Consider the following 23,822-nt stretch of genomic DNA (forward strand, 5'->3'; position numbering starts at 1 on the left):
GGAAGATAATCCCTAGATCAGACCAAATAATCTGCTTTGGTAAGATGAAAGGTTGCTAAATATTGGCCCAGAATTAACTCCTTATTCAAAAATAGTATATGTCCACTGGCTTTCTGAGCTCTGAGGTGACAGGTGAGCCTCTTTAACACATGGAGCAGGAGATGCCTAACAGGGAGTCAAATAGGAAGGTTTGAAAGCAGAGTCCTCCTTTTGCTATCTACACTGTGCTCCTGACACAGGGTCCGAAGGTTCTCAATGCTATCCAAAACAGTCCATTTCCTCTTTAATTGGTCATGCACCAGGTATTTTTGGTTTTCATCTGGATTTCCACCAACTGCAGACTCTTTTTTTCTCCAAATTATACAGTGTTAGTCACTTCAGCACAAAAAGTGCTGAAATTATGGTGAGAACTGACATAGATTGGGTGACCACTTCATCAAGCACCTTTGCTCCATCCATCGCAAAATGGAGGATCTCCTGGTGGCAACCCATTTCAATTTGATTTCCCATTCCCATTTTGACACGTCTGTTCATGGCCTCCTCTGAGGTCAAACTCAGTTTGGAGGAATAACACCTTATATTCAGTCTAGGTAACCTCCAACCTGATGGCATGAACATCGATTTCTCTGACTTCGGATAATTTCTCCCCTCCCTCCTTCTCTCTTTTACCATTCCTTATTCTTGTTACTGTCTCACTCCTCTTCTCTTCAGCTGCCCATCACCTCCTTCTGGTTTCTTCCGCCCTTCCCTTTTTTTCCCATGGTCCATTGTCCTTTCCGATTAGATTCTCTCTTCTTTAGTCCTTTGCTTCTTCTACATATCACCTCCCAGCTTCTTACTTCAACCCCTTCCCCAACCCACCTTCCCCGTCACCTGGCTTCACCTATCACCTACCAGCTTGAACTCCTTTCTCCCTCCCCACCTTCTTATTCTGGCTTCTGCCACCATCCAATCCAGTCCTGATGTAGGCTCTCGACCTGAAACATCGACTATTTGTTCCCTCCATAGATGCTGCCTTATTTGCTGAGTTCCTCCAGCATTTTTGTGTGTGTTGCTCAGGATTTCCAGCATTTGCGAAATGTCTTGTGTTTAGGGAATTATGGTGCGTTGTCCTAATTCCCTTTTTGTAAGGAAATCTCTTAACAGCAAGGGTGGCTTGCTTCCATTCCAATTCTGAGTGTTCTGAGATGACTGGTGAGGCCAAGGTGGTACCTGTAGACTCTACCGTAGTTATAGTCATAGTCATAGTCATAGTCATACTTTATTGATCCCAGGGGGAAATTGGTTTTCCTTACAGTTGCACCATAAATAATAAATAGTAATAGAACCATGACTAGTTAAATAGTAATATGTAAATTATGCCAGTAAATTATGAAATAAGTCCAGGACCAGCCTATTGGCTCAGGGTGTCTGACCCTCCAAGGGAGGAGTTGTAAAGTTTGATGGCCACAGGCAGGAATGACTTCCTATGACGCTCTGTGCTGCATCTCGGTGGAGTGAGTCTCTGGCTGAATGTACTCCTGTGCCCAACCAGTACATTATGTAGTGGATGGGAGACATTGACCAAGATGGCATGCAAATTAGACATCATCCTCTTTTCAGACACCACCGTGAGAGAGTCCAGTTCCACCCCCACAGCATCACTGGCCTTACGAATGAGTTTGTTGATTCTGTTGGTGTCTGCTACCCTCAGCCTGCTGCCCCAGCACACAACAGCAAACATGATAGCACTGGCCACCACAGACTCATAGAACATCCTCAGCATCATCCGGCAGATGTTAAAGGACCTCAGTCTCCTCGGGAAATAGAGATGGCTCGTAGCAATGCAACCCTTTACATTGGGCTTCTGTGTACTCCCAGCATTATCCCATAAGATATAGGAGCAGAATAAGGCCATTTGGCCCATCCAGAGCATGTAAATGCCATCTCAAAAGCTGCTCCTCTATTTTGAGTAGCCATGTTCCTGGGGCTACTAGGGTTGCTACAGTTGGTCATTGGTGGCTTTAACAGCATCCTTGAATCAATTGCTCTGTATTGCTGTGATTGAGCTCAGAGTGGAATTGCTTTCAAAGTTCAAAGCAAATTTATTATCAAAGTACATGAGACTCATTTTCTTGCAGGCATTCACATTAGAACAAAGAAATACAATTTAATCAATGAAAACCACATCCCAAAGATGTACGGTTCGGGTCAGTGACTTGTGGCCATGCCATTTTGGTGCTGGAAGCATGGTGACACTGGCAGGCTGCCCGTCACAATCCTCGCTAATCTGATTTGACACAAACAATGCACTTCACTGCATCTTTTGATGTACAAATGACAAATAAAGTTAAACATCAGCACTTTAGGGGCCAGCAGATGGCTTAAACAGCATCCTTAAATCAATTGTGCTGTATTGCTGTGGTTGAGCTCAGAGTAGAATTGTTTTGGAAGCCTGTGTCAGCCGTGCTAACAATGTGGCCTGCCCAGTGGAGCTGATCAAAGTCTGGGACAGGATGCCGACTTCAGTTTGCTAATCATGCTGATTGGTTTGAAGGACGTTTGCAGAGACGGTGCTGACTCTTCAGAACTTTGAGGTGCCAGCTACAAATAATCAAAGTCTCAGGAACGTGCATGGGTCAGAAATTAATGCTGCCCATTGTCTATGAGCTTCATGCTGGGTTTGAGGGTTTAATCACAATATTCATTTACATTGTTGGCCAAGGGGTCTGCAAACTCACTGAACATAGAACATAGAAATCTGCAGCACATTACAGGCCCTTCGGCCCACAATGTTGTGCCGACCACATAACCTACTCTAGAAACTGCCTAGAATTTCCCTACCGCATAGCCCTCTATTTTTCTAAGCTCCATGTACCTATCTAAGAGTTTCTTAAAAGACTCTATTGTATCTGCTTCCACCACTGTCACTGGCCATGCATTCCATGCACCCACTACTCTCTGTGTGAAAAGCTTACCCCTAACATCCCCTCGGTTCCAATTTCCAAGCACCTTCAAACTATGCCCCTTCGTGTTAGCCATTTCAGCCCTGGGAAAAAGCCTCTGGCTATCCATATGATCAATGCCTCTCATCATCTTATACACCTCTATCAGGTCACCTCTCATCCTCCGTTGCTCCCAATGGGAAAAGGCCAAGTACACTCAACCTATTCTCATAAGGTACACCCTCCAATCCAGGCAACATCCTTTGTAAATCTCCTCTGCACTCTCCCTGTAGTATCCACATCCTTCCTGTAGTGAGGTGACCAGAAATGAACACAGTACTCCAATTGGGGTCTGACCAAGGTCTTATATAGCTGTAACATTACCTCACGGCTCTTGAACTCAATCCCACAGTTGATGAATGCCAACACACCACATGACTTCTTAACACCACTGTCAACCTGAGGGTGGTAGTGAATTTTATTTTAATTATTCTTGCATGGAAATCATCAACATAAGAGATGTGGAAATCCAGAGCACCACACAGAAAATGCTGGAGGAACTCAGCAGGCTGGGCAGCATCAGTGGAGAAGAATAAACAGTCAATGTTTTAGGCTGAGACCCTTCATCAGGTTCTGTGATACTCTGTACTAAAATGGATTATGTTTGCTGAGATTCACCACTGAACTGATCACTGAACACAGCCTGTGGACTCACTTTCAAGGACGACAATTCTTGTTCTCAGTTCTATTTATTTATTGTCATCATTATTTGTTTTATTTTGTATTTGCACAGTTTGTCTTTTTTCGCATATTGGTTGCTTCTGTGTAGTTTTTCATTGATTCCATTGTATTCCTTTGTTCTGCTGTGAATGCCCGCAAGAAAATGAATCTCAGGGTAGTAAATGGTGACAATAAACGTACTTGGATAATAAATTCACTTTGAACTTTTTTACTCTGATCAATATTAAGACTAACGCATGTGGTGTTGCCTTTTAATGGTAACGTACAGCAGATTTTCCTCTCTCATCCCCGTTAAAATGGAATTTGAAAGGTTTGATGTCCCGAGCAGATTTAGAGTTCATTATCCGTGTCATCTCGTGGAGCCCAGGGGATGAAGAGATTCAAATAAACGCAGAACGTCTTTACGTGCGAGTTACTGTTCCGCCGGAGTGATCGAGTACAATTGCTAATAGCAGAGGGTTTCATTTCCGAGAGCACGGCGCAGGTTCTGAAGGGTTAACCCCACCACCACAGCAACTGTCAGCTGACCGAGAAGGCGAGAGAGAGAAATTCATCCGAGTTTAGTCTGAGTGGTGCCGAGACCTTCTGAACGAGGTAAGGACGTAATCTGAGTTAGCCGTTGAATTTTTCTAACCCAGCCTTCCCTCGCTAACAGCTAAAGCAAACACAATGACCCCGTGCACTACTGCCGAGGAAGTTAATCGGGGCATTGTGATCAGCAAGGTGCATGGGAGCAACAGTACGGGGCCCGGCTGCTGCATTCTCGCTTTCCGTGTGTTTCATGGTAAAATGTACTTCTGCTGGTGTAACTGTGTTATTCTCCCCAGTAAAAGGATTTAGGCCAAAGGCAGAGAGTCGGATTTGGACCCAGTGAACAGCTGGACACTGACACTGAGCTGTTACTGTGGACATCGGGGATTGACACAGTCACACTTCCGGTCATGATCGGCAGAGAGGTAGCCTTTCCGCTGGCCAGCCGTGCTATCCCTCCTTGTCTCTTTCTTTGGTAGGCCGTAGATTCAGATCCGCTCCAGAAATCTTAGATGTGGCCCGGTTGACCCTTCCAGTGTGGGACTGCGCTGTGGGAGGTGCTGCCTTAAGGGCACGCGTTAAATACGGTTTCCATTCAGGAGGATAGACTCTCTATTTGAACGAGATCCAGGGAACTCATAACAGTTTCCTTACAAATATTTATGCCTCATCAGCTATTAACCGGTTAATTCATGTTCCTGCGTGTGGCGTTCTGCCGTGGGCTATGTGACAGCTATATTTCCCGCAACAGCGACAGAAGTTCTTAATTGGTTTTAAACCCCTGAGGTCCAATAAGATATAACGCAGTGTGCATAAAGTAGGTGGGGCCTGCCAGGTTCCCAGAGCTCATTTGTTTGTAGAAACTACATTTTTTGAATGGTGCACTCTTTATTAAAACTAGTTTCTAAATGTGTGCTGACATGGTGTGTGCTGTAATAATGTTTTGCCAGTTCTATGGCGCATCATCAAACTGCCCTAAAGCCCATCTTCCCTGCTTGAGGCTGGATGCTTAGTGAGAAGTGCAACTGTGGGAGGTATCACATTCACTGGAAATATTCACAGGGGTGAGTTGGGGTCCAAGAGCAAGACAGATGATACTATTTTGACTAGTAAATTTATTATCAAAGTACATTCATGTCACTGTATACAACTCTGAGATTCATTTTCTTGCAGGCATTCACAGTAGAACACAGACATGATAGAATCAGTAAAAACTACACAAAGACTGACAAACATCCAATGTGCAAGACAATGTGAAAAAATACAAAAAACTAATAATTATGATTATCATTAATAATAAATAATACCGAGAACATGAGTCGTAGAGCTCTTGAAAGTGAGTCCATAGGTTGTGGAACCAGTACACAGTTGAGGTGAGAAGTTGTCTACACTGGTCCAGGAGCCTGATGGTTGTAGGGTAAGAACTGTTCCTGGGCCTGATGATCTGTAAGGATTCTTCCTTACAAACAGGAGCTCTGGCAGATTGTGACTAACAGTGAAGCGCATAATAAGCTTTGGACTGAATATATTTGTACTGTGGCCGTGTAAATTGGCTTATTGTCATGTTTAGCAAGGTGCAGTGAAAAACTTTACATGCCAGCCTTACAGACCTTTTCATTACAACAGTCCACGGAGGGAGTAAAAGAGAAAATGATAACAGAATGCAGAATAAAGACGTGAAGTCTGCAGATGCTGGAAATCCAAAGCAACACACACAAAATGCTGCAGCAGGTCAGGCAGCATCTATGGAAAATGAGTAAACTGTCAACATTTTGGGCTGAGAAGTCCTAAAGAAGGGTCTCAGCCCAAAACATTGACTCATTTCCATGGATAATGCCTGACCCGCTGAGTTCCTCCTGTGTTTTGTGTGTGTGATGCAGAATAAAGTGTAACATTTACAAGGAAAGTGTAGTGCAGGCAGATAATAAGGTGCATGGCTATAACAAGGTAGATTGTAAGGTCTCAGGAGTCCATCTTATTGTACAAGGAGACACTTCCAATAATCTTATTCTAACAGGAAGGTGGAAGCTGTCCTTTAACCTGTTGTTACGTGCTTTCAGGCTTTAGCATCATCTGCCAATGGAAAAGAGGAGAAGGGAGAATGTCGGGTGGGTGGGTCTTTGATTATTCTGGCTGCTTTACTGAGACAGCGTGAAGTGTAGAGAGTTCATGGAGGAGAAGTTTCCATGATGTGCTGAGCTGTGTCATTTTCGGCAGGTAGATTCCTATGAGAGATAACTTTTCATTCTAGAGTAAAATTTCTAATTAAATTGGTATGAATACTCTGTCTTTTTTTGAATGAATTTTAATCTTGGTGTTGATGCTGTTATAGGACTGACAAAGCCCAACTTTAGTTTCTCCTGAGAAGATGCTTGTGGGTCATTGTTAAGGGTGATTCCAGAGTTTTAAACCAGAGACAATGAAGGAATATCGTGTTCTCTGGATTTCCAGCATCCGCAGAATCTTTTGTGTTTATAACAACAAAGGACTGATTTTTGGCTTGGGGAAAGTTTAAGGCTTGGTGTAATCAATCCAATCCAGACTTTGGTGTCATCTCTCTCTCCCTCCCATACAGAATGGCAGCCAGCACTCTGTGTCTTCCCTCTTCTTGTGACTGCTTTGTTGCTCTCCCACCGGCCACTGAAAGGAGGGAAGTGATTTTTGGAAAAAATTCGGACAGACCACGGGAGGAAGTCCAGGAAGTAGTCTACTTTCCTGCAGCTGAGCATGCAGAAGGCTCCAAGGTAGAGGTAAGAGATGGGCGTAGCATCAGATGCACTAGTTCCAGGCACATGAGGAGTCTAGTGATAAACTACTGATTATGAACCAAAACTGTTAGTGATCGTTAGCAAGGTAGATAACATTTAGTGAAGAAATTGGTACTGCATTTCTTCCTTTGTCTCTTTCACAAAATTAAAGAATGATCCATATTTATCTCTAAACTATGTTTCATGTGGAGAGGGGGAAGTAGGATTAATGTTGCAGGAGTATTAAAGATGAGCATTATTTGTCAGTTGAAATATATACTGAAATGTGTCTTTTGCTCAATGACCAACACGCTCCGAGGATTGTGCTGTGGGCAGCCCACGAGTGTCGCCATGCTTCCAGCACCAATGTAGCATGCCCACAACCTACTAGCCCTAATCCTAACCCCGATGAGTATAAAAAAAATTGGAGCGAGCTACATGTCTCCCTCTGCAATTCAATAAGGTAATGATCCTGTATCTCAAATCCATTTCCTGCCTGAACTTAATTTCTCCTACTGGTCAATAATCTCAGCCGTGCAGATATCCAAGGAAGTTCTGAAGGGTCACATTTGTGACCCTCTTTGTGAAGAAATATCTCATTCATAAAGGGCCAGACACTTGTGCAAAGACTATCCTAGTTGTAGACTTGCCAGCCAAAGGAAAGTGTGCTTTGGGAATCTTCTCTGCCAAGTCTGTCAGAATCTTAGTGATAAAATTGAAGGGGAAGGCTTTTCTCAAACATGTAAGCAGCATTATCCTGGGCTGAAGAACTGAACCAACCAAGCACTGTTATACCTCCAGTTTTCTGATTGAGAATCAAATAGGGCTTTGTTCATACATGTCCCATGGAATCTAATCTTAGTTTTTGGAAGGACCTTGAGGAAAATGTGCATGAATGGGCAACAATATAAATTTTTGGGGAAATAAACTTTCTGGGAAACATATCTTTGGAACAAGGTGATCTCACCTGGTCCCTCAACACCACCTCTTAGTCAAGAATGCAAAGCAGCGTCTCCGCATCCTCAGGAGATTGAGGTAAGTGATGCCTCCACAGCACCCCCCCCCCCAATCCATTCTACTCAAATTTCAAAGGAACACTCTTGAGAGTATCCTGACCAGCTGCATCACCGCCTGGTACAGGAATTGCAAGGCATCTGACCGCAAGTCCCTACAAAGGATTGTGTGGACTGCCGAGGGGATCATCAGGTCTCTCTTCACCCATCAGAGATATTTATCAGGAGTGCTTCATATGCAGGGCCTCAGCATTGTCAATGATCCCTCCCATCCATTCAACAATCTCTTTGACCCCCTACCATCAGGCAGGAGATACATTAGCATTAGGACAGGAACTGTTAGGATGGGAAACAGCTTCTTCCCCTAGGCTGTGAGACTACTGAACTCCCTGCCACCACCTAGGTCTCACCATGTTCGAAGCACTGGTAGCGTTATACTGTTTACTTTTTAACTTGTGTCATAAGCGCACCTTATTATTTGATAAGTTATTAAAGTAATATTACTTTATGTTATGTGTGAGTTGTGTATGCTGTGCTATCCACCTTGGTCCAGAGGAATGTTGCTTTGTTTAGCAGTATACATATATATGGTTGAATGATGATAAACTTGAAAATTGTTAGAATTGTTTATTATTTGTTTTGTTTCACTAGTGCAGATTTTCTGTACACTAATTAGTTCCACCTCCTATCATAGTATCATGAAATCTAATAGCGTTAGAAAAGGGACGAGTCGTCATCTTTCAAGCCTAGTTTCAACATCAAAGACGAGCAGTCTTGCACTGAGATGGGTCATGGGGGTGGAAGTAGAATTTGCAGGTCATTGCACCAAATATCTTTCTGATTATTTTTCGAAGGTAGAACATTAAACACAGTATAGGCCCTTTGGCCCACGATGATGTGCTGACTTTTTAACCTACTCTTAAGATCAACCTAACCCTTCCCTCTTAGTAGCCCTCCACTTTTCTATCGTCCATGTGCCTATCTAAGAGTTTCTTAAATATCCCTAATGCATCTGCCCCTGGCATGCACTACAACTCCCTGTAAGAAAACACTTATCTCTGACATCCCATCTATACTTTCCTCCAATCACCTTAAAATTCTGCACCCTCATATTGGTATTGCCAGGGATGATGGTAGAGGCAGATACATTGTGGGCACTCAAGAAACTCTTAGGCACAACACAAAAATGGAGGATTATGTAGGAGTGAAGAATTAGATTGATCTTAAAATAGGTTAATAGTACAGTAGAACATTTTGAGCAGAATGGCCTGTACTGTATAGCACTAATGTTCTCTGTTCTATGTAGTACTTTTCCAACATGTTCCCGTTAAAATGCAGTTATGATGCTACTCCTTTCCTGAGTTCCTTAAAATCGTACATGAGCTCCTTAGTCCTCCATTTAGCTAAATAATGATTGCCCTGTACCTTAACTCCATTGCCTTGGTTCCAGAATTTTTAAAATTCTTAACTGCCTACAGGTTGTAAAATGTTTAATTTGCTCTCAGCCTCGATAGAAACTGTTTGTGGGTGGGGTATTCTAGGTTTCCACTGCCCTTTATGTGAAGATCTGTTTCCTAATGTACTGAATAAAAGAGGCTGATTTTAAGGAATCCTTGAATCCGGTTTACTATCACTGACAAATGTCATGAAATGTGTTGTTTTGCAGGAGCAGTACAGTGTCACACATAGAAATTACTATAAGTTATAATAGGAAATATATGAAAAAATAAGTAGTGCAAAACGAGCAAAATAGTAAGGTCGTGCCAATGGACAAAGCATAAATCTGATGGTAGAGGGGAAGAAGCTGTTCCTAAAACATTGAGTGTGTGTCTTCTGGCTCCTGTACCTCCTCCCTGATGGTAACAACGAGAAGACTTGTCCTGGGTGGTGGTGGTCCTTAATGATGCTGTCTTTCTGAGGGATAGCTTTTCAGAGATTTTCTCGATGGTGGAGAGGCTCTTTGTGCTGGATTCCTCCATTGTTTCTCTCTGTGCACCCACATTAACTCATTTAATCACCTTAAACAACACAATCAGACTGAAACTTCAGAAAGATTCCACTTTAATAGAGATCACCATGTTACAAATAGTGCATTTCTTCTCTCTAAGTTCATTTTATGGAATCAAAGAAGGACCTATACTTAATTCTATGTTGTGTTTTATTGAACAGTGCACATACATCGAAATTAAACAGGTGGAGAAGACGCATGCAGTGATTCTCAGTCGCCCGGCCTGGTTGTGGGGAGCTGAAATGGGTGCCAACGAGCACGGCGTCTGCATTGGCAATGAGGCTGTGTGGACCAAAGAGCCTATCAGAGAAAAGGAGGCACTGCTTGGAATGGATCTCGTTAGGTAGAAGCTTGTGTTTTGTTTATTATTTAAAGATTAGCTTTAACTTGTCACATGGACGTGGAAACATACAGCGAAATGCGTTGTTTGTGTCAATGACCAGCACAGTCCGAGCTATGCTGGAGGCAGCCCGCAAGTGTCACCATGTTTCTGGTGGTAACGTAGCATGTCCATAACTTATTGACCCTAACCTGTATGTCTTTGGAATGTGGGAGGAAACCAGAGCACCCGGAGGAAACCCACACAGTCTCGGGGAGAACGTACAAACTCCTTACAGGCAGCGGCGGGAATTGAACCTGGGTCGCTGGCGCTGTAAAGCATTACGCTACCATTGCGCTACCATGCTTGGTTTGAAATATGAAATATAATCCTATTCAATTTTGCATTAAGAAAATAATCCCACTGATTTTAATTGTTTTTGTAATTTGTATCCTTTTTGAAACTTCAGGGTCTGAGCTTTGCGGGCAAGGCCAGCATCAATTTGCCATTCAGAGGCAACAGCCACTTGTGATTGGCAAAGTTCAGGGCTTGGTCATGCTGATATTTCCAAATTGGATTTGTATGCAACTGTCAGAATCAGGTTTATTATGATTGACTTGTATGTCATGAATTTGTTTTTCTGTGCAAAGACATAAAATTACCATAAATTACAAAATAAACAGTGCAAAAAAGGTAAGAATAATAAACACAAACAACGGGAATTCTGCAGATGCTGGAAATTCATGCAACACACATCAAAGTTGCTGGTGAATGCAGCAGGCCAGGCAGCATCTCTAGGAAGAGGTACAGTCGACGTTTCAGGCCGAGACCCTTCGTCAGGACTAACTGAAGGAAGAGTAGTAAGAGATTTGAAAGTTGGAGGGGGAGGGGGAGATCCAAAATGACAGAAGAAGACAGGAGGGGGAGGGATGGAGCCAAGAGCTGGACTGGTGATTGGCAAAGGGGATACGAGAGGATCATGGGACAGGAGGCCTGGGGAGAAAGACAAGTGGGGGGGGGGACCCAGAGGATGGGCAAGGGGTATAGTCAGAGGGACAGAGGGAGAAAAAGGAGAGTGAGAGAAAGAATGTGTGTATAAAAATAAATAACGGATGGGATACGAGGGGGAAGTGGGGCATTAGCGGAAGTTAGAGAAGTCAATGTTCATGCCATCAGGTTGGAGGCTACCCAGACGGAATATAAGGTGTTGTTGCTCCAACCTGAGTGTGGCTTCATCTTTACAGTAGAGGAGACCGTGGATAGACATGTCAGAATGGGAATGGGATGTGGAATTAAAATGTGTGGCCACTGGGAGATCCTGCTTTCTCTGGCAGACAGAGCGTAGGTGTTCAGCGAAATGATCTCCCAGTCTGCGTCAGGTCTCGCCAATATATAAAAGGCCACATCGGGAGCACCGGACGCAGTATATCACCCCAGCCGACTCACAGGTGAAGTGTTGCCTCACCTGGAAGGACTGTTTGGGGCCCTGAATGGTGGTAAGGGAGGAAGTGTAAGGGTATGTGTAGCACTTGTTCCGCTTACAAGGATAAGTGCCAGGAGGGAGATCAGTGGGGAGGGATGGGGGGGACGAATGGACAAGGGAGTTGCGTAGGGAGCGATCCCTGCGGAATGTAGGGGGGGGGAGGGAAAGATGTGCTTAGTGGTGGGATCCCGTTGGAGGTGGTGGAAGTTACGGAGAATAATATGTTGGACTCGGAGGCTGGTGGGGTGGTAGGTGAGGACCAGGGGAACCCTATTCCTAGTGGGGTGGCGGGAGGATGGAGTGAGAGCAGAAGTGCGTGAAATGGGGGAGATGCGTTTGAGAGCAGAGTTGATGGTGGAGGAAGGGAAGCCCCTTTCTTTTAAAAAGGAGGATATCTCCCTCGTCCTGGAATGAAAAGCCTCATCCTGAGAGCAGATGCGGCGGAAACGGAGGAATTGCGAGAAGGGGATGGCGTTTTTGCAAGAGACAGGGTGAGAAGAGGAATAGTCCAGATAGCTGTGAGAGTCAGTAGGCTTATAGTAGACATAATAATAAAATAAGGTTCATGGACCTTTCAGAAATCTAATGGCAGAGGCTAAAACCTGCCAGTAACAGGAAGTGGGCTTGTTGCAGATAGAATCAGAATCAAGTTTAATAGCACTGGCATGTGCCGTGAAATTTGTTGTTTTATGGCAGCAGTACATTGCAATAGATAATAATTTAAAAAGCTATAAATTACAATAAGAAATAAATAATGGATTTTGTTTAATTAGGACACTTTGGGACCAGTACATTTTGTTCTATTAAGGGGCTGCCCCAACTAGCCAAAGCTTCATGGAAATAGTTAAAAAGGTATAAAAAAGACAAATTGTTTAACTAACATATATATTGAAATGAAACACAGGACAAATTAGAACACTACCAATGCTACTACAGTACTATAAAACTGTGTTCTAACGGAGGAATTCAACCAGTATATGCTACCATGTTCTTTTGGTTGACTTGAAATTTGACTATCGTTTCATTTACATCCCCGGCCGTTTCTCGCATCTTCGAGCCTGAATGCCCGAAACTACAGTGCGCAAAACAATTCTGAATTGTCTTACTACTTATTTCTCGCCAACTACCAATGGCAAAAATCACTGCTTTTTGAACACAAACACACGCAACTGACGCTATTTAAAAACTGTTTGCTCTAAGCACAGTGTAGTGTCTAACAGCCACACAAGTGTGCACGACTGACGCTAGTTAGAAACTGTTTGTCAACAGTCTCCTGTCCCAATTAAGCAGTGTAGTATTCTAAATACGTAAATAAAGGGAATCCTGGCTATTTTCTTGATTAGTTTTTCCTTTAAGAGTTGTTTCAAATAAGCAGCTGCCTGATTAACCAATGGCCCAATTAACAGAAATCCACTGTATATATAAAAAGAAGTATATTAAGTAAGTAGTGCAAAAAGAGAACAAAAAAAAAGCCAAGAGAAGAGGGCATGTCCTAGGTGATGGGGTCCTTGTGATGGATGCCACCTTTTTAAGGCATCGTCGTTTGAAGGTGTCCTCAATGCTGGCGAGGCTAGAGCCCATGATGGAGCTGGCTAGTTTACAACTCTCTGTAGCTTTATCCCAATCTCGGGCAGTGGCCCCTCCATAGCAGACGGTGATGCGACCAGTTAGAATGCTGTCGCATAGAGCTTTACAGCACAGTAAAAGCCCTTCAGTCCCCAGTGTCGTGCCAACCTACTCCAAGGTCAATCTAATACTTCCCTCCCACATAGCCCTCCATTTTTCTTCCATATATGTGAGGGTCCTTTGTGATAGATGCTGCCTTCTTGAGGCATCGTCTCCTGATGATGTGCTTGATGGTTAAAATCTGCAATTGATAGTATTCCATATGCCTGAAGCCCTCCCTTTTCTTTGTGGTAGAAGCCACATGTTTAAGATATGATGTTGGAGTTGTATAGATGATCAATTGCAGTGGATTTTATACATGATATACTTTATATCCACTGTCCACTGGTGGTGAAGGGGATAAATGTTTCCAGGAGTTGATAGATACCATTCAAGTAACCCACATTGTCTTGGAATGTGTAGGGCTATGTATCTTTTTCCAACATTTGAAATCAGAATCGGTCATTGGTCAAGATTGACAAACTTTAATTCTGTTTCTTGAGGGATCATCAGAGTGAAAGGCTCCATCTCAGGCACAATTAAGTTTGATATTTATTCTTGAATTACTGTGAAAAGTGCGTTTTTTAAAAAAGTAGCTTAATTCATTGTGTGGGACTTGGCAACTTCAGCAAGCTAACTTCATCTTTGTATTGTGAGTATGGAGCCAAGTGAAGACTCAGATTAGCTTTATTTGTCCCATGTACAGTGAAACATGCAGTAAAATGCATTGTTTGCGTTAACAACCAGCACAACCGAATCAACCTTTGGGCTTCAATATTCAGTATCAAAACCAGGACTCATAAAGCATAGAACAGAGAACAGAGAGCAGTACAGCACAGGAGCAGGCTCTTCGGCCCACAATGTTGTGCTAGAACAACTAAATTGGTAATCAAATGGCCAACTAAACTAATCCCCTCTGCCTACACAATGTCCATATCCTTCCATTTCCTTCATATTTATGTGCCTCATTCTGCTCCTACGTCTTATGGTCTTATGATGTATCTGATTTTAGCTTCTCCTTCTCAAATTGCAGGGTGAATCCTATGTTATTACGGTCACTGCCTCCGAAGGATTTCTTTACCTTACGGTCTCTTAATCAAATCTGGTTTGTTACTCAACACACAATCCAGAATTGCCCTCCCCCTAGTGGGCTCAAACACAAGCTACTCTCAAGAAGCCATCTTATAGGCATTCTACAAATTCCCTCTCTTGGGATCCAGCACCAACCTGATTTTCCCAATCTACCTGCATATTGAAATCCCCCACGACTATTGTAACATTGCCGTTATTACATGCCTTTTCTATTTCCTGTTATAATTTGTATCTCACATCCCAGTTACTGTTTGGAGGCCTGTATATAACTCCCATGCAGTTTCTGAACTCTACTCACAAGGATTCTACAACCTCCCATCTTATGTAACCTCTTTATAAGGATTTTATTTCACTTTTTACCAACAGAGCCACTCCACCCCATCTGCCAACCTGTCTGTACTTTTGACACAATGTGTATCCTTAGATGTTAAGCCCCCAATTATGATCTTCTTTCAGCCACGACTTTAGTGATGCCCACAATGCCAATCTCCTAACTGCAGTACGAGATTATCTACCTTATTCTGTAATACCTTCAGTCCCGTATTCATCACTCTTTTCATTTTTTGCCCTCATGTCACACTTCAACTCATCCCACTGACTGCAATTTTGCCCTATCATCTGCCAGTCCTTCCTCACAGTCTCATTATACACTGCATCTAGTTGTACCCTAACTACTCCATCCACAGCCCCATCACTCTGGTTCTACTGCCCCTGCAAAATTAGCTTAAGCCCTCCCCAAGAGCTCTTGTAAACTTGCCCACAACGATATTAGTCCCCCTCGGGTTCAGACGTCACCCGTTCTTTTTGTACAGGTCACACCTTCCCCAAAGAGATCGGAATGATCCAGAAATCTGAAACCCTGCCCCCTGCACCACTTCTTCTGTACCATCATCCTATTCCTGGCCTGACTAGAACATGGCACTGGGACTAATCCAGAGATTGCTACCTTGGAGGTCCTGTTCTTCAGCCTCTTCCCAAAACTCCGTTTCCTCACTGTGCAGAACTTCTTCCTCATTTCTTCCTATGTTAGTGTGCACCATGACATCTGGCTGCTCACCCTCTACCTTGGGAATATTCTGCAGCCGCTCTGAAACATCCTTGACCCTAGCAGCTGAGAGGCAGCACACCACCCTGCCTTCTTTTTCATGGCCACAAAATCCCCTGTCTATTCCCCTAACTATTCAGTCTCTTATCACTATCACGCTACCTAACTTTACCCTTCCCTGCTGAGCCTCAGAGCTGGCCACAGTGCCACTGGCCTGGCTGCTGCTGCTGCTGTGCCCTGACAGGCAATCCCCCCAGCAGTATCCAAATGGGTGTGCTTGTTGCTGAATGGAATGGCCACATGAGACCCCTGCACTGACTGCTTACTCCCTTCACTTCTGGTGGTCACCCATCTACTATCTGAAGCGTAAACACAAAATACTCTGCAGATGCTGGGGTCAAAGCAACACGCACAACACGCTGGAGGAACTCAGCAGATCAGGCAGCATCCGTGGAAACGAACAGTCAACGTTTCGGGTCCTGACGAAGGGTCTTGGCCCGAAACATTGACTGCTCATTTCCACGGATGCTGCCCGACCTGCTGAGTTCCTCCAGCATGTTGTGCGTGTTACTATCTGAAGCCTTTGCTGCATGTGAGCACCTCAGTAAAAGACTCATCTATGAGGTTTTCAGCCTCCCGGATGGTCCTAAGTACATCCAGCTCCAGCTCCAGTTCCAGTTCCCTGACCTTGTCAGTCAGGAGCTGAAGTTGGATCCACTTTCCTCCACATACAGTTATCAGGCAGACCGTTGGGTACCCTGAAATCCCACATCTCGCAGGAGGAGCATTCCACTGCCTGAACTACCTTCCTGCCTACATTTGTTATAACTCTAATTTCTCAAACTTAAGTTCCAGCCTGCGCCTGTTCTCGCCCAAGCCTGTTGAGCCAAAGCCTGACCACTCTAACACTGGCCCACTCCAGAAATGGCTGCTCCACTTACACCTTGCTTCTTTTTATTAGCTCCTGCTGAGTGCCTGAAAGATCATCATGATTGCAGCCCACTGAGAGGTTCCAAAGTTCCGAGCGCTTTTTAAACTCGCTTGGCCTCAACAATGAACAGCCTCTTTCAATGATTGCAGCCCGTCAAAAAGTTCTGAAAGGCCCCAAGCTTTTTTTTTAAAAAAAAACTTGTGCTGTGTTGGAGTAAGTGTCTTGACTTGCCTGCTCTTCAAAAGCCACTCCCCCATGGGAGGCAGGGACTGGCCCGTATAAGGAGCATTGCGACCTTTCCCATGAGCTTTTGTTCAGCTGATGACATCAGAGTGCCAGTAGGGTTTAAATCTAGAATGTGGCCTCTTTCTTTTCTCCCCCATCGGGTCACCGTGGACCAGGTAGATGACAGGTGTTGTGGAAATGGTAGACAGTAGGGGTTGTGCTGTAGCAAAGGCCCGTGCGCTCACTTTAGTTATGTATTTGCCACTGTATGTATGTTTAGTGTCTGTTTTGTCCGCCTCTTCGGGCACTCAGTTTGGATAAGTATCTTTAACAGGATATAGCTTGAAGGGTTATTGAATGTCTAGTGTCATAATCTTGTAATTTAGGGGATTTATCTATGTACTAGTTTGACTTGGATGCTTGGTTGAGCGTTTCACTGTTTGTCTTGTAAAAAACCAGTTAACAATCAATGTCTTACTCGCAATCAATGTCTTCCGTTCCACTTACTGAATCAGTGAATCTGCATCCCTGTAACATGCTGCCACAGCAATGAACGACCTCTCACAAACAGAATCAGGTTTAATATCATTGGCATACGTTGTGAACTTTGTTGTTTATGTCCCCAATGCTTGTTGGCCAGAAAACAAAGCAGAATTAAGTTATCTTTTTGAAGAACATTACCAAAGTAGTTGATTTGATTTGAGTTCAATGCCTTTTTTTTTTGTTTCTAACCATGAATGACCAGTTTTATTACATTTAATTTCACAGCTCACTATAATAGTATTTGAACTTCTGAATGTTATATTGTCATCAGCTGATGCAAAAATTCCACTGTCTGTTACTTATCATTAAAAAATTTGAAATTAATACTTGTATTAAAATAAATGAAAGAACATGCTTTGAGCTTCTGGAAAAATATACTTAAAAACAAGTCTCTTTAATAAGTTATTAAAACATTGATTTACCAACATTACTGACAATCAAATAAACTCTTCTTGGGCTTCCAGCCAGGTACAGGTATCGATTTTAACCAACGTTTCATGACAAACTCTGCCATCTTCATCAGGGATGATGCCTGGGTATATTTAGTCAAGTGGTATTTATACCCCTGTCTTCTGTCCCTCCTGGTTAGCTAGTCCTCATCTAATCAAATTTCCGCTGTCCCACTTTGTTTGCAGTCGAATTCCAGTTCTTACTTACAGCGAGACCTTTGCCTTTGTTAAAATTCTTTCCTCTAGTTTTATTTCAATGGCTTCCTTCACCAGGCGGTCCCAAAAGCCATTGGCGCGGCATCATGGTTTTGTGCCATCAAAGAACGAGGAGAAACCCGTCACTACCACCTGTCTTCCTTATATTTCCTTGGTTTCTGGAAGGATTGCCAGGATCCTGAAGAAATATCAGATTAATACCATCCATAAACCTGTAAGAAAGCTCAAATCACAGCTTATGTGGGTCAAAGATGACCTGGACTCAGGTTGGCCAGTGTTTACAGGATTCCCTGTGAACGTGGAGCAGCGTATATTGGCCAGACGGGACGCATGGTGGAAACCCACATTAAGGAGCACAGGAGGTGTATCTGTTTGGGTTACCCAGAGAAATTGGTGGTAGCAGAACACTGCATTCGCAATTGCCATAGGATTGACTTCACTGGCACAAATCAATGGCTTTTGGGACAGCCTGGTAAAGGAAGCCATTGAAATAAAACTAGAGAAAAAGAATTTTAACAAAGATGAAGGTCTTGCTTTAAGTAAGAACTGGAATTCAATTGTAAACAAGGTGGGAGAGTGGAAACCTGATTGGACGAGGACTAACCAATTAGGAGGGACAGACAACGGGTATAAATACCACTGGACTAGACATGCCCAGGCATCACCCCTGAAGAAGATGGCAGAGTTTGTCATCGAGATGTTGGTCAAAATTGATACTTGTACCCGGCTGGAAGCTCGAGATGAGTTTATTCATCGTATACACCAGGAAAACACTATATCCTTTATTACTGACAGTCATTTCATTTGTAATCAAGTGTTATCCACTTGATAAGTGCTGGACAGATTTTTATCTCAATTACAAAAAAATCATAGTAATATCATCTGGATTGCAACACATTAATGTTCATGTAACAGACAATCTGCAGGTGGATGTTAGTAGGTCAAGCAGCATCTGTGGGGAAAGGAACTGTCAACATTCAGGTCGAAACCCTGCCTCAGAACTGAGAATGGCGAGGAGAGATGGCCAGTATGAAGAGGAGAAGTGGAGTTCTGAGACAGGAGCATAAGGTGATTGCTGGTCTAAGGAGGGGTAAATGAAGTCAGGCAAGTTACGTTAGGTTTTGGAGATGGAGAAGACGTGGGGCTGGGAAACAGTATCAAGTGGATGATATTTGGAGGTGGCTGGAGGAGAAAAAGAGATGTGGGGGGAGAAGTGTGCTAAGGTTGGAATCGGTTGCAGGGAGAAAAGCAGAAACCCAGGGCTACCAGTGCTGAACTCTGATAAGTAAATACACTCAGTGGCCACTTTATCAGGTACGTCTTGTGCCTATAAAATGGCCACTGACTGTGTGTTCATGGTCGTCTGCTGCTGTAGCCCATCCACTCCAAGGTTCGACATGTTGTGCATTCAGAGATGCTCTTCTACACCACTGTTATAACATGTGGTTATTTGAGTTACTGTTGCCTTCAGCTTGAACCAGTCTGGCCATTCTCCTCCGACCTCTCATTCACAGGGCGTTTTCACCCACAGAACTGCTGCTTACTGGATGTTTATTGTTTTTCACACCATTCTCTGTAAACGCTAGTGCATGAAAATCCCAGGAGATCAACAGTTTCTGAGATACTCAAACCCACCCTGTCTGACACCAACAATCATTCCATGATCAAGGTCACCTCGATCACATTTCTTCCTCTTCTGATGTTTGACCTGAACAACAACTGAACCGCTTGACCAAGTCTGCGTGCGTTGAGTTGCTGCCCCACGACTGGCTGATTAGATATTTGCATGAACGACCTGGTGTACAGGTGTACCCTATAAAGTGGCCACTGAATGTTTATGTGAGACTTCATAATGAGTTTGACATACAGGGTTCTCCCCCATAGAAATGTTGAGCAGACAGCCGTGTTTGCGAATACTATGTATTGTACCCTCTTCCTCTTTTTAATTCCTTTTTCCCATTCTTGTGTCAGGCTTGGACTGGAGAGAAGTACCACAGCTAAAGAAGCTCTGCATGTTATCACCTCCCTGGTGGAACGACATGGACAGGGAGGGAACTGCAAGGAATCCCTGGAAGCATTCAGTTACTATAATACATTCCTACTTGTGGACCGAAGAGAGGCCTGGGTGCTGGAGACATCCGGGAGATACTGGGCTGCTCAGCAAATTACAGGTTAACTGTGCTGAAAGAATTGGAAAACAATTTGAGAGTGTTCAGTTCTTTGTCAATTGAGTGCTGTAGTCCACAGGTGTCACATTGTGGTGACTTCTAGTCACTGCACCAAAGCGAAACTCCAATATATTTCACAAACAAGTACGTAATTCATTTCTGAGTAACGCACACAAAACGCAGGAGGAACTCAGCAGGTCAGGCAGCATCCATGGAAAGGAATAAAGAGTTGATGTTTCAGGCTGAGATTCTTCATCAAGACTTTCCATAGACGTTGCCTGACCTGCTGAGTTCCATCAGCATTTTGTGTGTGTTGCTCTAGATTTCCAGCATCTGCGGTATCTGTTGTGTTTAATAATTCATTTCCGAGACTTGAATTTCACAGAGCTCAGAAATGCACCTTTGACCCAACAATCCTGTGCCAACCACCAATTAATCCCATTTTGTTCTCCCCATATTTTCTTTAACTACCTCTTCCCTCTTCCCCCAGATTCTAGGGGGCAATGCTCAGTGGCTAATTGACCTGCCAAAACCACGTCTTTGGATTGGGCAGAAATTGAGGCAGAAACCCACACAGTCACGGGGAGAATGTGCAAGCTACTCACAGACTTCACTGGATATCTTGATTTGTTGCTGTGGGGCAACATATCTACTAGCTGCACTACTAGTAATGGGATATGTAAACCTTTCTTCTCGCTATTTTTTTTTTAAAAAGTGTAATACAGGATTGCCAATACTGAATCAGTGATGACTTCATGTATAAATTTACCCAAATACTTGTGTCAGATGGCCAGATTAAAATAACTAAGTTAATGAAATGAAAATAAATTCTTCTCCTTGCGTTTGTGGGCACGTGGCCAAGTGGTTAAGGCGTTCGTCGAGTGATCTGAAGGTCGCCAATTCGAGCCTTAGCTGGGGCAGCGTGTTGTGTCCTTGAGCAAGGCACTTAACCACACATTGCTCTATGTCTGTGTGAGGAGTGGTGCACCACATAGGCATGAAAATGCCCGATGCTGGCCTCTTAGGCCTGAGTCGATGATCCCTCCCTCTTCTTCCCCCCCCACCCCACCCCGCATTAGTTACATAAGACTAAGTCACGTGGCCTCCCTTCCATCTTTAATGCAATATATTTTTCGTCTAGTCCTCATGTTAGAATGTAAAACAATCTGTAATATGCTACACAACACACACAAGATGGTGGAGGAACTCAGCAGGTCATGCAGCATCAATGGAAAGGAATAAACAAACTTCTGGCTTCTTCCCTCTTCCTTTCCAGTCTGGATGAAGGGTCTCACTCGAAACATTGACTGTTTATTCCTCTACAAAGATGCTGCCTGACTTGCAGAGTTCATCCAGCATTTTGCATGTTTTGCTCTGGATTTCCAGCATTTGCAGAATCTCTTGTGTGTGCAATATCCTACAGTCCACTGTTCCTTCAAATACTTGACCCCCCCCCAAGTGATCTTTGACAATCTGAGTGTAAACTGGGGAAAAAAGTGTGATTTAATGATTTAGCTACATACTGTTAGTTAAGTCAAATCCCTTTTGAATTTGTTCTAAGCCTTTAGGGTTTGGAAATGCCTTCAAATTGTCTCTTAGTAGTCATTAAAAACTGCAACATTAGGAACACATTGGTGCTGTTTGACCACAGTGTGGTAAATTTAATATCTTGGTGTCAAAGCTAAAAAACTATGGAGTTGGGTTTGCAGAAACAAGGTACTCATTACTGACCATAACCTGCCGAATTTGCAGTTGCCAGGAGACTTATTTCTGATACCAACTTTCCTCCAGTGAAATCATTTGCCTGGATATACACTTTTATAATTGTGATCTTCCAGTGGGATTATTCATTTTTTTATTACTTGTGCGCCATTGAAAATGAACCATTCAGTAGTGATGATATACATAGACACTTGGATTTAGTCTATATTTTTCATTCTCTGGAATTGGGAAATTATACTCTGACTGCAGGAAAGTTGATCTCTAGTCTGTGATTAAACCAACTAGTCCTCATAAGGGTTCTTGTAAATGCCTTAAGTGCCCTGCTTTGTAACTGATCTTTGTATTAATTGATCTTGAGTTTCAGTCGAATTGATATTGGCACGCTTTGGGGAGAAGAAAAACTGAACTAAAATCCCATATAGAACATTGTGCCAACCTCATGACCTATTGTACGGTCAATGTAATGCTTCCCTCCCACATAGCCCTCCATTTCTCTTTCATCCATCTGCGTATCTAAGAGTCTCTTAAATGTCCCTAATGTAGCTGGCTTTACCGCCATGCTTATCAGTGCATTCCATGCACCAAACTCTGTGTGTGTGTGTGTGTGTGTGTGTGTGTGTGTGTGTGTGTAGATCTGCCTCCAACATCTTCTCTCCCCCCCCCCCCCCATATTTTCCTCCAAACACCTAAAAGTATGCCCCCTTGTATTAGCATTTCTGCCCTGGGAAATAGTTTCTAGCTATCCACTCATTCTGTGCCTCTTATCTTATATACACTACATTCTCCATCACTGACACCTCCCTCTCCTTTCTTGATCTCTCCCTCCATCTCTGGAGACAAACTCTCAACAAACATCTTGTATAAACCTACAGATTCCCATGGTTATCTCAACTATACTAACTCTTCCCACTCTATCTCCTGTAAAGATACTATTCCCTTTTCTCAGTTTCTTCGCCTCCACCGCATCTGTTCCCAGGATGTGGCTTTTGATTCCAGGATATCAGGGATGTCCTCCTCCTTGAAAGAATGGGATAGCCCTCCCTCTACTATTGATACTGCCCTCACCTGCATTTCCTCTATTTCGCGTACGTCCGCAGTCACTCCATCTTCCTGCTGCTGTAATAGTGATAGAGACCCTCTTGTCCTCACCTACCACCCCATCAGCCTCTGCATCCAATACATCATTCTCCACAGCTTCTGCCATCTGCAAAGGGATCCTACCACTAAGCATATTTCTTTACCACCCCCCCCCCGCCACTTTCCACAGAGGTTGTTCCCTCTGTGATTCCCTTGTCCATTCATCCCTCCCCACTAATCTCCCTCCTGGCACTTACTCCTGCTAGCGGCCTAAGTGCTACACCTGCCTGTACACCTCCTCCCTCTCCTCCATTCAGGGAATCAAACAGTCCTTCCAGGTGAAGCAACACTTCACCTGCAAATTTGCTGGGGTCGTCTGTTGTGTTCGGTGCTCCCAATGCAGCCTCCTCTATGTAGGTGAGACACATTGTAAGTTGGGGGACCATGTCGTTGAGCACCTCCGCACTATCTGCCACAAGCAGGACTTCCTGGTGGCCAAACATTTTAATTCCCATTCCCATTCCTGTTCTGACTTGGCGATCCATGGCCTCCTCTTGTGCCAAGAGGAGGCAACCCTCAGGGTGGAGGAACAACACCTTATATTCTGTCTGGGTAGCCTCCAACCTAATGGCATGAATATTGATCTCTCCTTCCAGAGAACAATTTCTCCCGCACCCTCTCCCCCCCCCCATTTCCCACTCTGACTTTTCACTTCTTCTCATCTGCCTATTACTTCCTCCTAGGTTCCCTCCTCCCCTTTTCCCTACTGTCCACTCTCCTCTCATATCAGATCCTTTCTTCTCTAGCCCTTGACCTTTCCCACTCACCTGGCTTCACATATCACCTTCCAGCTCGCCTCTCTCCCCTCCCCTCACCTTATCATTCTGGCATCTCCCCCCCTTCTTTTTCAATCTTGAAGAAAG

General features: G+C 43.8%; 1 protein-coding gene across 3 annotated transcripts in view; it reads left to right on the plus strand.

Moving 5' to 3' along the window:
- The first annotated feature begins 4,076 nt into the window (after nt 1–4,076).
- LOC134340182 (secernin-2-like) overlaps nt 4,077–23,822 on the plus strand; it is a 35,235-nt gene continuing 15,489 nt past the window's right edge. Inside the window, exons 1-4 of one of the 3 annotated variants that reach the window (XM_063037146.1) lie at nt 4,077–4,259; nt 6,772–6,946; nt 10,126–10,307; nt 19,904–20,103. In XM_063037146.1, coding sequence (XP_062893216.1) covers nt 6,773–6,946; nt 10,126–10,307; nt 19,904–20,103 — 556 coding nt within the window. In that variant the 5' untranslated portion in view covers nt 4,077–4,259; nt 6,772. Of the gene's footprint in view, nt 4,260–4,293; nt 4,450–6,771; nt 6,947–10,125; nt 10,308–19,903; nt 20,104–23,822 lie in introns of those variants that run through there. The other 2 variants (XM_063037144.1, XM_063037145.1) reach the window with 2 other exon arrangements.

The sequence above is a fragment of the Mobula hypostoma genome, chromosome X1 (assembly GCF_963921235.1).
Source record: "Mobula hypostoma chromosome X1, sMobHyp1.1, whole genome shotgun sequence".
Lineage (NCBI taxonomy): Eukaryota > Metazoa > Chordata > Chondrichthyes > Myliobatiformes > Myliobatidae > Mobula > Mobula hypostoma.